General features: G+C 40.1%; 1 protein-coding gene across 1 annotated transcript in view; it reads left to right on the top strand.

Annotated features, from left to right (window-relative positions):
- Nucleotides 1-13661, top strand: part of swap70b (switching B cell complex subunit SWAP70b) — a 43342-nt gene that overhangs the window by 25257 nt on the left and 4424 nt on the right. Inside the window, exons 4-10 of the mRNA XM_034588493.1 lie at nucleotides 2886-3059; nucleotides 3903-4130; nucleotides 4411-4557; nucleotides 4703-4811; nucleotides 5692-5873; nucleotides 10860-10967; nucleotides 13022-13188. Coding sequence (XP_034444384.1) covers nucleotides 2886-3059; nucleotides 3903-4130; nucleotides 4411-4557; nucleotides 4703-4811; nucleotides 5692-5873; nucleotides 10860-10967; nucleotides 13022-13188 — 1115 coding nt within the window. The remainder of the gene's footprint in view (nucleotides 1-2885; nucleotides 3060-3902; nucleotides 4131-4410; nucleotides 4558-4702; nucleotides 4812-5691; nucleotides 5874-10859; nucleotides 10968-13021; nucleotides 13189-13661) is intronic.

Raw genomic sequence — 13661 nt, 5'->3', positions numbered from 1 at the left:
ATGTTCTCTTGAATACAAACTTTTTTCAAAGGGGAGGGAGCTATGGAGATTCTGGGTGGAGTATCACTTTAACATCCAGCCCAGGTTTCCACAAAGGCACTTGCCCTAAATTAGGACAATAGAAAGTTACATCAGATCCTGTGCTGCCTTAGAATAGTCCACACCACTTCACTGCAGTCATTCACGAGGACTGAATGTCTGCCTCAGCACAGAAAATGAACAGAATTAAACATAATGCATCATAGTACAAAGTTTATTTTGAAATCTCTGTTTTTTTTCCCAGTGGAAAAGCTCTGAGCTGTTTTTCATGTGATGTCACAGCTCAGTTTGTGTGATATAAACACAAGAATCACTTTATCAACATCAGCAATTTATTTGACTCAAGATCCACTTATTGTTTTTGGATTTTTTTGTTACCTTCAACCTAAAGACTTCATCAGCAGAAGGGATTTTAATGCAAGATCAGAAGCTGTTGTATACCAAATGAAAATGAACCTTTCAGTTGTTACTCCCACTACTACTACTGATGATGGTGATAATATGGCGAGCCTCAGTTCCACTAGCTTGAGGATCTCAGTGCAATCTCTTCCGCATTACTTTCATCTACCTGTGGTTTACTTTCTATGTTGTAAAACAAAGTGTTATCCGTTATATCATTTTCTTCTGGAACAGAACTATAAAGTTCTAGTCTCACATTGGCTCTCGTTACATATCACAATATGACAACATGGTGTTTTGTTTGAATGTTTTCTAATGGCTTACAACTAATCTATAAAGAAATGTCAAACGATGATGAGCCTTTGTGAAGCCATTTACTGAAGGTTCAGTTAAGTCCATAACATGATCAGAAATACATTAACAGTGGCAGGATACTGACAGAATCACCGACAGGTCTTTACATCTTGTGTCTGTGTTGTGTGGTTATATTAGTTTGAATCTATTTACAATACATTCCTGTTATTTTATCTGATAAAGCTAATATAAGTTTATTTAGAGTTGTTAATATCAGGAGTGTCACAGTCACAGTTAACATGTGAGTGATGTTTTCATACAGGTTCATGTTATTGCTGCTGTAACTGTTGTTATCTTTATTGTGTTCTTTTCTGTGCGGAGATTACGAAACCAGGTTTTGCTTCGCAGGCTGCTCAGACCACAATGAAATGCCATCACCACATTTCTCACAAAGTCTATGCAAATAGTGGTTTTTGAAAAGAAAAACTTCAGTCCACGTTTTTCAAGTTGTTTTTCGGGGTTAGCTGGTGACTTTTTTTTTTTTTTTTTTAAAGGGACAGCGGCCAAGAGTCTCCATGGAGACACTACTGTTCACCAGCTCGAGGAAAACACTTCCACTCCACTGCACCAGTTGTACCTTTTCAAGAGCTTTCCTCTTATTTGCTCTGGAATCTGATCCTTAGAGGGTTTTTGTTTTAACAGACCCCTTTTCTCACTTGTTTGGCAGTTTTCTGTTGGGTTTGTGTTTTCCCTCTGGGAATGAAAAGTACTTTGAATATATTCAAATGACAGATGGGGTTAAATCCTTGGTCAATTTATAGAGGTGGGAAGTAATGAAGTACAAATAAGGGAACGAAGTACAAATAAGGGGGAACCTTTAATCACACATCAGATCTTGTTGAATAGATTATTCAAGTTGATATCTCCACTGGTGGACATTGTATAATTTGTTAAGAACAAAATGACGGTCAATGGAAATCAAAATCTTCAACCCATTGAGGGCTGAATTCAAAACCACACCGAAAATCTAAGTAAAAAATTGAAACCCAACTTGGGTCAATTTCATCACAGAAACTCATCATGTGACTCAGTAGTGTGTATGGCCCCTGTGTGCCTTTATGCACTCCTGGCAATGTCTGGTCATGCTCCTGATGAGTCGGCAGATGGTCTCCTGGGTAATCTCCTCCTAGACCTGCATCAGGGCATCAGTGAGCTCCTGGAGAGTCTGTGGAGGTACTTGGTGGTGTCGTATGCACCAATACATAACGTCCCATAGCTGCTCAATTGGATTTAGGTCAGGGGAACGTGAGGGCCAGTAAATGGCATCAATGCCTTCGTCATCCAGGAACTGCCTCATCACTCTGGCCACTGCATTGTCCTGCACCAGGAGGAACCCAGGGCCCACTGCACCAGCGGTCAGGGGACCGTTGGCTACGACATGGAGGTCTGTGAATCCCTTCAAGGATATACTTCCTCAGACCATCACTGACCCACCAGCAAACCGGTCATGCTGGATGATGTTACAGGTAGCATAAGGTTCACCACGGTGTCTTCAGATTCTTTCACGCCTGTCACATGTTCTGCTGCTGGGTTGATGCCCTTCTACGGGCCTGTCCAGCTCTCCTCGTGTAATGGCCAGTCTCCTGGTATCTCCTCCATGCTCGTGAGACTGTGCTGGGAGACTAAGCAAACCTTCTTGCGACCACACATATGGATGTTCCATCCTGGAGGAGCTGGGCTACCTGTGCAACCTAATCGGGCTGAAGATACCGCCTCATGCTACCAGTAGCGGCAAGGACTCCAGCAGAACACAAAACTAGAGAGGAATTAGTCAGGAAGGATAAGGAGAGAGTAATTGTCTGTGGTCACCACATGTAAAACCATTTCCCTCTTTGGGCGGATGTCTTGCTTCTGCCTCCATTGAACCTGTTGACATTTTCATTTGCACCAAAGCAGGTGAAATTGATTCGTTGATCACTTGTGCTTCCTAAATGGACAGATTGATATCCCGAAGTTTAACTGTTATAGTGTGACGGTTAAGTGTTCCCTTCATTTTTTTGGGCAGTGTTTTAATAAGTCATCTCTCCTTTTTTTTCATCTGTTGTGTCGAACATGAATCCCCAGCTCACCACAGCTCTTGTGCTCTGCTGCAGGTGACTGATAACTTTGACCGTCAGGACTTCAACAAAATGTGCTGGACTCTGAGCTCCAGGAAAAACCTGCAACAGAGTCAGCTGCTCATCTCCAACGACGACGCCTTCAAGATTTGGTGCATCTTCAACTTCCTGTCTGAGGACAGCTATCCGCTGACAATCGTCACCGAAGAGGTGAGTGTTCATCACCCCAAATCTTTTAAATATCATGTAAGACAAGAGAGGGAAATTAAATCTCCAAGCGGTCAAAGTTTTTGACTTTTAGATTGAACAATAACCTAAAAAATCGAATCCTAAAGAAACGATTACATTTTCTGCTGATTGACTAATTAATGGATGGACTAATTGTTTCAGGTCTAACTCAGTAACCCGTTTAAAGTTCTGTCGTAACAAGTGAAGAGATCAAGAGAGAAGATAAACTTCCAAAAGTATAGAATTAGAAAAGAAAATCAAGTTATTTAAAACACTTCTCATCTGTAACCGTCTACTCGATCTCCATGTGGGAAAAACACTTTTTTAAAAGAAATGGTTCCTTGCCTGTCTAAATGGGGGAAGTTATGATGTCAATCGAGTCACGCTAACCAGTATTAGTCTGATAACTTCCCACTTCTCTCGTTGCTCATTTAAATGAAAATATCACACAGGCCAGACATGAATTCAGAGCTGGAGTTGAGTTGTACTTGTGTCGATGTGTTTTTTCACTGCTTCGGTTAAGAGCAGAAAAGGAAGTTTCCAGCTTCCTGTTCTATTACAAAAGCTGGACGATTTATTGTTGGGTACTACAAACATCAGAGCTGAATCACTGGAAGATTGTTTGCAGAAGCAAGTTGTATGCCGCAATAAGCCCTTGTCCAGATGAATTGTGGGAAACATACAGGACAAGCATCTTTGATTATAAACAGCTGTATCGTTTCAAAGAAAAATCTGAACAATCATATTGTTTTTTTTTATGTCAAATAAAATGTGACCATTTTGTATGATAATATTTCAAGGTCCTGTATTTGTCTCTGCGCCCAGATCGAATACTTCCTGCGTAAGCTGACGGAGGCGATGGGGGGCAGCTGGGTGGAGGAGCGGTTCGAGGACTACAAGCTGCAGCTGGACTCGAAGCAGCAGTGTCTGAGCGCCTGGGAGCTCATCAGCCTGGTGGGTTCGGGTCACTTCAGTAAAGCCATTGACCGGCAGACGCTCTCCATGGGCATCACGGAGGTCTACCAGGAGCTCATCCTGGATGTGCTCAAACAGGTGAGCCGCAGCAGCCCTGCACAGACTGAGCTCGGATCATTCAGTCTTTATACATGACGAACAAGGCTTTGATTTCACACAGGAGTGGATTTATCGTAGAATTGTTGTATTAGATTGCACTAGTTTGTTCATAACCATGATCACACACACAGCAGTTTGTTTGGACTCATCCCACTGTTCTGCTCCTGTCCAGCATCATACAGAGAATCCAGCCATTAAATTACCAGTAGATGACAAACCTCTAATTGTTGGTGTAACTGACCCCTGTTTCTCTCTGCAGGGCTTTATGTTGAAGAAAGGTCACAAGAGGAAGAACTGGACGGAGCGCTGGTTCATGCTGGAACCAAACTCCATGTCCTACTACGTTGGCGAGGACCTGGCTGATAAGAAAGGAAACATCTTATTGGATGGAAACTGCAGTGTGGAGGCAAGAACCTTACTGTTTCTCATGGAATTTATTCTTGATCTTGTGCATTTTAAAAGCACAGCTGAAAGCTCTGTGGAAATGATCTATACTCTTCATGTTTGCACACATTAGTCTATTTATCTTAATCTATTTTGTATCCATTCAGCCTTTACCAGACAAAGAGGGAAAGAAGTGCCTCTTCATCATCAGGTCGTCACTGAAAAGCTTTGAGATCAATGCGTCGGACAAGAAGAAGAGACAGGAGTGGATGCATGGTGAGTAGAGATGAGACTTATTCCAAAACTAAAAAACACCGACATTGTTTTTTTCATTACTCATCTGATAATCAGCATTTCCTGTAACTCTGCTGACATGGTGACTTCATTATCTCTCAGTCACTCCACACTACTGAAAGAGAGTATTTTTAGCAAAGCTGCATTTCTCTGATGGTGACAAGTTGAGAATATTTCATTGACCTCAGTAGAAAACTGAGATATAAATTGATAATAAAATAAGATAAAGTATCAGATCGGGGTGCTCAGGGTTGGAATATTTGAAACTAAAGCCTGAGTTGTTTTCTTCATTACATAATCCCTCTTAGAAAATTATTGGGTTATTTGCTGATTTCTTTCTATCATTTATTATATACAGTATAATGTCAAATAAATTGTGACCTATGCATTTTTGCAGAACCCAAGATGACATCTACAATGTCTGGTTTTACGTGAACAACTTTAGACAGTGAAAGAAAAAATCAGCAGAGCAAATGCACACATGTGAGAGGCTGCAAGATTTAAAATATATGATCTCTTTTCTTGAAAGATTTATGAAATTGACTCATTAATTATCAAGATAATTTAACGATAGGGATTATTCTCCATCACAGATTTATTAACCTGAAATCATAAAAATTGTTTATCAATATTATTTTTTTTATAACTTGAGTTATTGATAAATGCATAAAATGTCAGAAAATAGCAATAAACTACATAGTAACTCATTCAAACTACGTTTTTTGTCTTAGCAAAAGCCCGAAACCCAAAGATTCTGATTATTATTATTATTATAAAAAACTGGAGAATCCAGCAAAGTAGCAAAGAAGCTGCCACCAGAAAAAGAAAAAAAAATTCTCTGAAATGATTCTTTTCCTCTCAGCCATTCAGACCTGTGTGAGTCTGCTGCGTCAGGGCCGAAAGGCGCCGCATTGCGAGGCTCGGCTGAAGCGGCGGGAGCTGCGAGTGAAGCAGCAGGCAGAGCAGGAGGACCTGGAGCTGAGGATGAGGGAGCTGCAGACGGCCAATGAGGCCAAACAGCTGGAGCTGGAGAACATGAGGAAGGTGAGGAGACAACCTCAGACACATGTGCACATACTTATGTTCCTCTGTTAATCCAGTTTACTCAGGAAATGTCCGATCCCCCTTTAAAGTATCCAGAATGAAACGTAGTTTAGTGTGTTTCAGTATTTCTTTGGCACAAGGAGGGCAGGACGAATGAATGGGTCAAATTGGGCTAATGTGGAAGGGTAATAATATGTGTATGAGATGGTTTATCCTCAGTCTGGTCCAGTTTACAGTTTGGCAGGGGGGGTTGTTTGTTGGTTGTTTTTTTTGTTAGTTAGCAGGATTACACAAAAACTATTTGACGGATTTACAAGAAACTTAGTGGACGTACTGTTTGTGGTATAGGTCAGGAAATAACTCATTATTATTTGGTGCAGATCCTGATCAGGGGGCTCGTCCAGGATTTTCTTTCACTTTCTTTAACGTTGCAAGGGTGCAAGTACTAAGTGTTTTTTTTCCTTAATTTCTCAGAGAATAATTCATGGATCGTGATTTTAAAATATTTGCCATATTAAGATGACTGGTATTTATGAGTGTGTGCAATTTGGTGCAGATCCAAGTAAAACTCTGGATCTACTAAACTGAAATGAGGTTTCACAGGGAGTTTGTTGAGGCTTGGTGGAGGTATGTACTCTCTGTGTGTCATTCTTGTTCTACATTGTTAGTTAGCTCTGTTTCCACTAACTCTTCTATCTGCTGATTTAGTACATTCATGTGCTACTTAATACTGCAGTTCTACCATTAAGTGTTTTGTGAAGCCAGTAATGTTTTTTGACACTTGTCATAAAGGTGTTAGTTATCTCTGAGTTCAGCGTTTGTGGTGGTGTTGTACTGACTTGCTTTACGCCCTTGTGCCCCGCTCATGTCTGTAAACATGATGGACAAAAGCACAACTCTACTTAAGTATATCCTCAGAAATAAAGTAACTAAAAATTAAACTTTATAAACGAGGCAGAACTGATGGCAGAGCTGTTGAACTGCATGGTTAGTTGGGGCTACTAAATGTACTTTTCTATTTCTAAGAAAAAAACATGTTTAATAGACACTGAAGAGATTAAAAATACTGACAAAGAAAAACCCAGACAAAGATGAGAGGCTTATATAGAAAAACAGCACTGAGTGGACTGGTGATTAAAATACATGTGCAGTAAAACAGGAGGATTGTGCATCAGTGTTAGAGACGGTGATGTGAACACATCTGAAACATCAGAATGGGTTTTGTGTTTAAATATGTGCTCAGCAAAGAAGAAGGAAGTCATTCACTGGAGTAAGTAAGTAAAAAAAACCCTGAGGGATTTCCCCAGAGGAGAATTTTAAACTTATAGTGTAAAGCAGCCGGCTCAGACTGTTTAAAACATTGGAAGGAGAGGCTAACAGATCATGAAGGAAGAGGACTTGTTGTTCTGAATAGTTTCTTAAGCACCACTGACTATAAATCTTTGACAAGGACTTTGTGTAGCTGCTTAAGACAAACCTCTACATAGCTGACTCAGCTCTTTACTGGGAAACAATCTCCGATAAATCCCTGTTCATCCACTGATCTGTGGGTTCTTCTCATCATACTGAATCAGTCACAAAATGAACATCCAACGATGAAGGGTTCTTTCTTTTCTTGTTCCACTAGTTTGTGGCATGTGATTGTAATAGAATATATTGTACTCAGTTACTGTGACATTTTACATGGCATCTGTCCTTTGGAAATACACTAAGGTCAGCTAGAAGGAGCGCATTTCTCTACCAAGGCCCAACAGTTCCCTTGAATTCAATCAAACTGCACCAAATTTCCTGACACCTTAATGTGCCTGATTTTGTTTTTTATCAAGATCCATGAATTATTCTGTGAAAATCTCAAAGAACATCAGTAACAAGTGAACCAGCTTCATAGGACTGAAAACTCAGAGTTAAACCTCAAGTTTCCTCCATAACCACAAATCCTGCTTTGTAGTACAAGCCCCTGATTGTCTTTATAGAAATATGGAGGAGTCTCTGAGGTCAAGTTGTGTTAAAAAAGGAACCCTTCCATTCATATTAATAACCGCAGTAGGTTAACACTGCAGAGTTTCCAGAGAAGAGAACTTCAGAAATAAAATCTGAACATGTGATAGAAACACAACATGGAGGAGCAGCAGCGTCAGGCAGCGAGTTCCCCCTTTAGTCAATCAAATATGTTAAACACAAGTTCCTATTAGATGACACCAACTGTTGCAGGTATAAGTCATATGTTGTCTAATACCGTAGTTTCTGATGAACTCGTTCTTTCAGAAGAAGGAAATATGACAGATAATAATTCCCATCAGACGTGTGTCAGTGCAGCTGACGTCCTCACAAGTGCAGCTGAACAAAGTGTCGGAGCTGACTGAACAACATTCCTCAGACATAACGTCAAACCTTAAAGTGGCTCAGGCTGAGTCCATCATGTTTGGTGTTCTTATCAATGACACAGTGAATGTATTTTTGGTTAGTATGTATTAGTTGTTTCAGACACACACTGCTGCAGGTCTATAGGTCACCTAAACATGTATAGAGATCAGCTCCACCCGCAACCTCATGAATAGTCTGTCACCTGGTGCAGACAGAGGAATGTGGATTGAACTGAGGGGGGGTAAGTTTCCATCAGACATGTTTTTCCCGTAAATCTCCCAAAACCTGAGTCACCATGCGGCCTGTTCACACTGATCAGTCATGATGTGGATTTACCTGATGACGAATACCTGCTTCCTGTTAACACTGTAAAGGGTTCAACAGGAAGTGTCAGTTTCACAAACAGTAGAGAGCTGACGTCGTCAGAGTCGACTGTAGAATCAGAATTAGAATCAGAATCAGTTTTATTGGCAAGTAGGTTTACACATACATGGAATTTGCTGTGGTGTGTTTGTGCAATTATAAATATAGAAAATATAAAAAATAGGAAACAAAAATTAAATAGAAAATACTATAGTTTTACACCTTTAGCTTAAATTATTGATTTATGGTTGTAGATGTCAGAACTTTGAACTTTGAAGCTATTGTAATCATTGTAATATTTGCACTCAACATGTTGACCTCTTCTACATTTTCATCCTATTAAAAAAGCAGATTCTACATTTAGGAGGATCATAATGTTCAGTTAATTGAAATGTGTTTATTATTGAGGCCATACTCAGTGGTGGTGTTGTATATGACTGCACTGAAATGTGTTTCCCATGTCAGTGTAGACAGGACCATTTCCCATAGAAGAGCTAGACTGTCACTCAGTCAAACACAGCCCCTTTAAATGTAATCAAGCCGCACCAAATTGCACTAAACTCCCTCATTAACTGGAAGAAACATCTAGCTGGACCAGACTTAATGTGGGCGGCCATCTGCCTCGACCAGTTGGGGCAAAAAGCGGAGGCATTTTTTCAGTTTCCGTTTTTTAGTGTTTACACGTATACACACAAATTTAATTTTTTCCCATCAAGATCCATGAATTATTCCCTGTAGAATCAGAAACTGTCCAAAAACGACCATCTCACAATGTTCTTCTTATGTTCTATTTATGACTTACCTAATAACCCAGGGCTGCCTGTAGAAAACTGTAGAAAACTGTAGAAAAAATGTGTGGTCTGGTTGTGGTGTTTATGTTCTGCAATTATAAACAAGTCTTTGTGATATGAAACTGTTTATGGATGTGGTTGTGTGTGCATCCTTTATACTGTACATTGGACAGTATCTCCACTATTGTCAGGGCCCATTTGAATGATCGTATCGACTCACATTATCCTTCAACTCAACTAAAAACACGAACCCCGCAATTTGGTTCCCAGGTTTCCAGCACATACAGGACATGTTGCAGCATTATGACAAGCTAGTCACATCAGAGTTGTGTACAGTAGAGAACAGTGTGTGTTTGTTGGGGACGACGCAGCACAACAATCTGCCATTGAGGTGCAAGTCTCAGTCTCACAGAGCTGATGGCCTCAATGCACAATGGACACACATGCATGGTTACAGAAAGTGATTGGACTCTCTGTCTTGCACACACACACACACACAAATATACAATAGTGACCCCGCCTCTCACACTATACTGCTGTAGTGCATTCGACACTCAGTTCACAGCTGGATGACACAAGTTAACGTCAGGTTACTGCTTTACTCACTTATATTAGTTTATTATTATTATTATTATTAGTAGTAGTAGTAGTAGTAGTAGTAGTATGCCTGCTACAACACAGGGAGGGTTTGATGTGCTGCTAAATCAGCAAGGTTTTTCACCTAAAGGCCTCCAGAGACTGAATGTCCGCATGTGCTCTTTATACTCACACATTGTATCTCATTACTTTTAATTATTTCTGTTATTCAAAGAGACACTCAACAACGCAACGCAACAAATGAGAAAAAAGCACACGGACAAAAGGGGAAATTCACAAAGCATGAAAGGAAACACCTGCACCTGACTGGCACACAGGAAGACACAGGGTTCATGCTGCACTATTTGTCAGGGGACAAGTGTGTAAAAGGGCTGAGTCTAGTGAAAGGAGCCAACTCTGAAGATATATTTGTCTTTCGAAGATGGCGACTTAGAGTAAACACATACTTAAAGTTTATTTAGCATAATTTCTGTGAGTTTGTAAAGTTGTAGATATTTTAGTCATGTCCCTCACTGTAAGGGTCAGATATCCACTGACAACTTAATGAGTCCTAAATCAAGGTTGCAGGGTTGTAGCAGCAACTAAACATAAATCACAAAATCTGTGAGGTATAACAGAAAATTCGATACAATAAAGGATAAAAAATTCATATAATCATGACAAAAAAAGAGAGCAAAGGTTGACCTCTAGCTACATACACACACAGACATTCAGGTGATGTTCATGTGATCTCCATGAGAGAGTAGAGCTCCCAAAGAAAAATAATGCACCTGTAAACGGCCAAAATAGAAACACTTTAAAGGTGTTTTTTATCTGCTGAGAATATTTGACCGTGTATTTTTTTTGACTGATCTGTTTTTCTGGTGGCCAGGCTCTGGACGAAGGAGCGGCTCAAGCAGCAGAAGAAGAACGAAGGCGGCTTCAGACCCAAACTGAGCTCCAGGACCGCTACAGGATGGACCTGGAGAGAGAGAAATTGGTACGTGGTCACTCGCCTTCTTCCACAGAGTCATTACCTAAAGGACACGTTTTTTTATGTACATGTATCAGGGTCAGTGAAATGATGAGAGAACAACTTGTAATAGATTTAAACTGATGAACCTCTACAGCTCATTTGAAGGTCATTGAACAAGGTTTCTGCAGCGTCTTCAAATTTTAAAAAAAAGTCTAAAATTCAATCATTGCAATTATTGGCCTTAGAAGATCTTAAAATTGTTGATTAAAATGTGTCTTATCATCACAGGCAGGTTTGCATCTGTGTACACTGTGTGTATATGACACACACTATCACACAACCTACATAGGGTGAAATTAAAAGGGTATGATGAGGAAGGAGGCAGCTGATTTATTACTTTAGGGATCACTTGTTAAATAAGTGTTCCCCAGGAGTTATTTATATATTTAATAATAATAATAACATACAAGAAATGCAGCTCAAAGTGCTTTACATCAGTATATAGTTAAAAAACAAAACATGTTTATAAAAATATATTAAAATGTTGTTGTTGGGAACCTCTGATAGACTTGCTGCACATGATGTCAGAGTTCGAGTCAGGACATAATTAACTAGGGAGTCAGCTATGTAACTCAGTCCTCGCCCATTCAGAGCCTGGTATGAGGAGGACATAAAAGTCAATCATGTGTGTAACAGGCAAAAGTTTTCTTTCGGAGGCCTGTACAAAGTGCATTACAGTAATCCATTCGGCTAGAAATTATGGCATGAATCAGCGTTTCATCATATTTGTGATTTATAAATGGCCGAACCTTTGCTATGTTTCTAAGGTGGAAATATGCCGTTGCGGCCAACTTGTTAATGTGGGTTTTAAAACTCAGATCTGAGTCTAAGGTAACACCTAGACTTGTCACCCCCCGATTTAATCCAAGGAGTTATCTGACCCAGATTATTTTCCAGCATTTCTCTTTTTGCTGGTTGAGGTGACTTTGTTTTTGAAGAAAAGGGCCAGCTCTTCACATTTTGATGGAGAGAGCTGCAGGTGGGCGGGGCTAGTGTGAAGGACAAAACGGTGTTATTGAAATGTTCAACCATTTCATTTGTATGGTTCAGTTGATCTTATTATATCACAGAACTTCAGCCTGCTCATCAAGCTCTGGCCTTATGTTAAAGCATATATTTAACATAAGGCCAGATTTTCTCTTTTGGTCTTTGCAATGGTTACGGTGACATCATCAAATACACAGAGATGATCCGAGATCACATGAATATTCAAGTCTCCATTCAGAATTAGCCTGGTGACACCAGGTGACATCAGCTCTGATAGTTCCTTCAGAGATAACTGCTAATACTTTGGTGACCGATATACTGTGATAATTAATACTGATAATTTTGCTTTGAGCTCAACAGCTAAATATTAAAATTCACCCAGATTCAATGTTGTTGCATACCAACTGTGTGGAATAGATCACTGCGACCCCTCCTCCTCTTCTGTCCTGTCTAGCTGACTGAGGAAACTCATAGTTTGAAGGACGGGTCCTCTGCCATGTTTCAACCAGGAACATACAGTCCAAATTATTATCATTAACCTCTGACTTGGAATGATTTGTTGGCCAAAGATCTGACATCAAGAAGAGCCAACTTCAGCTGTTGTGATTTTAAGACCGGTTTGGAAGCTGGTTGTGTCTGAACATGAACAGTTTTAAGATTACTGAGACAAGTGCCAGCTGGTCTATGATTTCTATGATGTAATTTTGAACCGAATCACCGGCTGCTTGAGGTAACCGGTGTGTTGGAACCATAGACTGTATAGATTGGAACAAGCTGCATGGGGCCGGTCTCAGATTTGTTGGACCTTTTGAGTGGTGATGTTCCTGTTCCTCAATATGGAACAGGAACAATATGAAACAAATTCCTCAATCCTCTAATAAGGATGAAATCTCACCGAGTTTCAGTGTAGGAGCTTTAATCAATTCCCTGATTGGTGATTGGAGTTTATATATATTTCTTTCTTTATATTATTATTTATATTTATTGCATGAATTCCAGGTTAATTACCGCTCTGTTGTTTGGTACCACAGGTACGGCAGCAGATGGAGGAGCAGGTGGCCCAGAAGTCCACTGAGCTGGAGCAGTACCTGCAGCGGGTCAAAGAGCTGGAGGACATGTACAGTCAACTGGAGGACGCTCTGGAGGACGAGAGACGGGCCAGACAGGACGAGGAGGCCGTCCGTAGGCTACAGGCACGGTCAGTCAATGAGGAGTAAAGGTTACGTCAAAAGTCTTTGCAAATATATTAAGTTTAAAAGTTTAATTTCTAGAAAAGAAGTCAGGGTTATAATGTGAGACCAACAGAAAAACACCAGCAGTAAATGAATGCACATTTAATGTTATCTCTGTTTAAACCCTCAAATATCAAAATTATCATCGGAATAAAAAAATCCTGGATCCTTCAGATTCTAACAAATGGAAACCAGCAGCAGTTTTCATACCTGTACCGTTCACTGGGATTCAACCCAATAACACTGAACTCTTTGAAGTCTGTTAGTTCATGAACAAACACACACTTAGGGGTGAGGTTAATGTCACATTTTGCAGCACTTGATCATTTGTTCTGTTTTCCTCCTATGATGGTTTATTATTTCAATTTGATATTTACAGTAAACTGTGTGTGACAGGGCTTTAACATAAGGCCGCCTCCAAACTGTCTGCTCCTCTCTT

The sequence above is a fragment of the Hippoglossus hippoglossus genome, chromosome 6 (assembly GCF_009819705.1).
Source record: "Hippoglossus hippoglossus isolate fHipHip1 chromosome 6, fHipHip1.pri, whole genome shotgun sequence".
Classification (NCBI taxonomy): Eukaryota; Metazoa; Chordata; class Actinopteri; order Pleuronectiformes; family Pleuronectidae; genus Hippoglossus; species Hippoglossus hippoglossus.
Note: the sequence above shows the minus strand (reverse complement) of the source record. Positions and strands in the feature narration are given on the sequence as shown.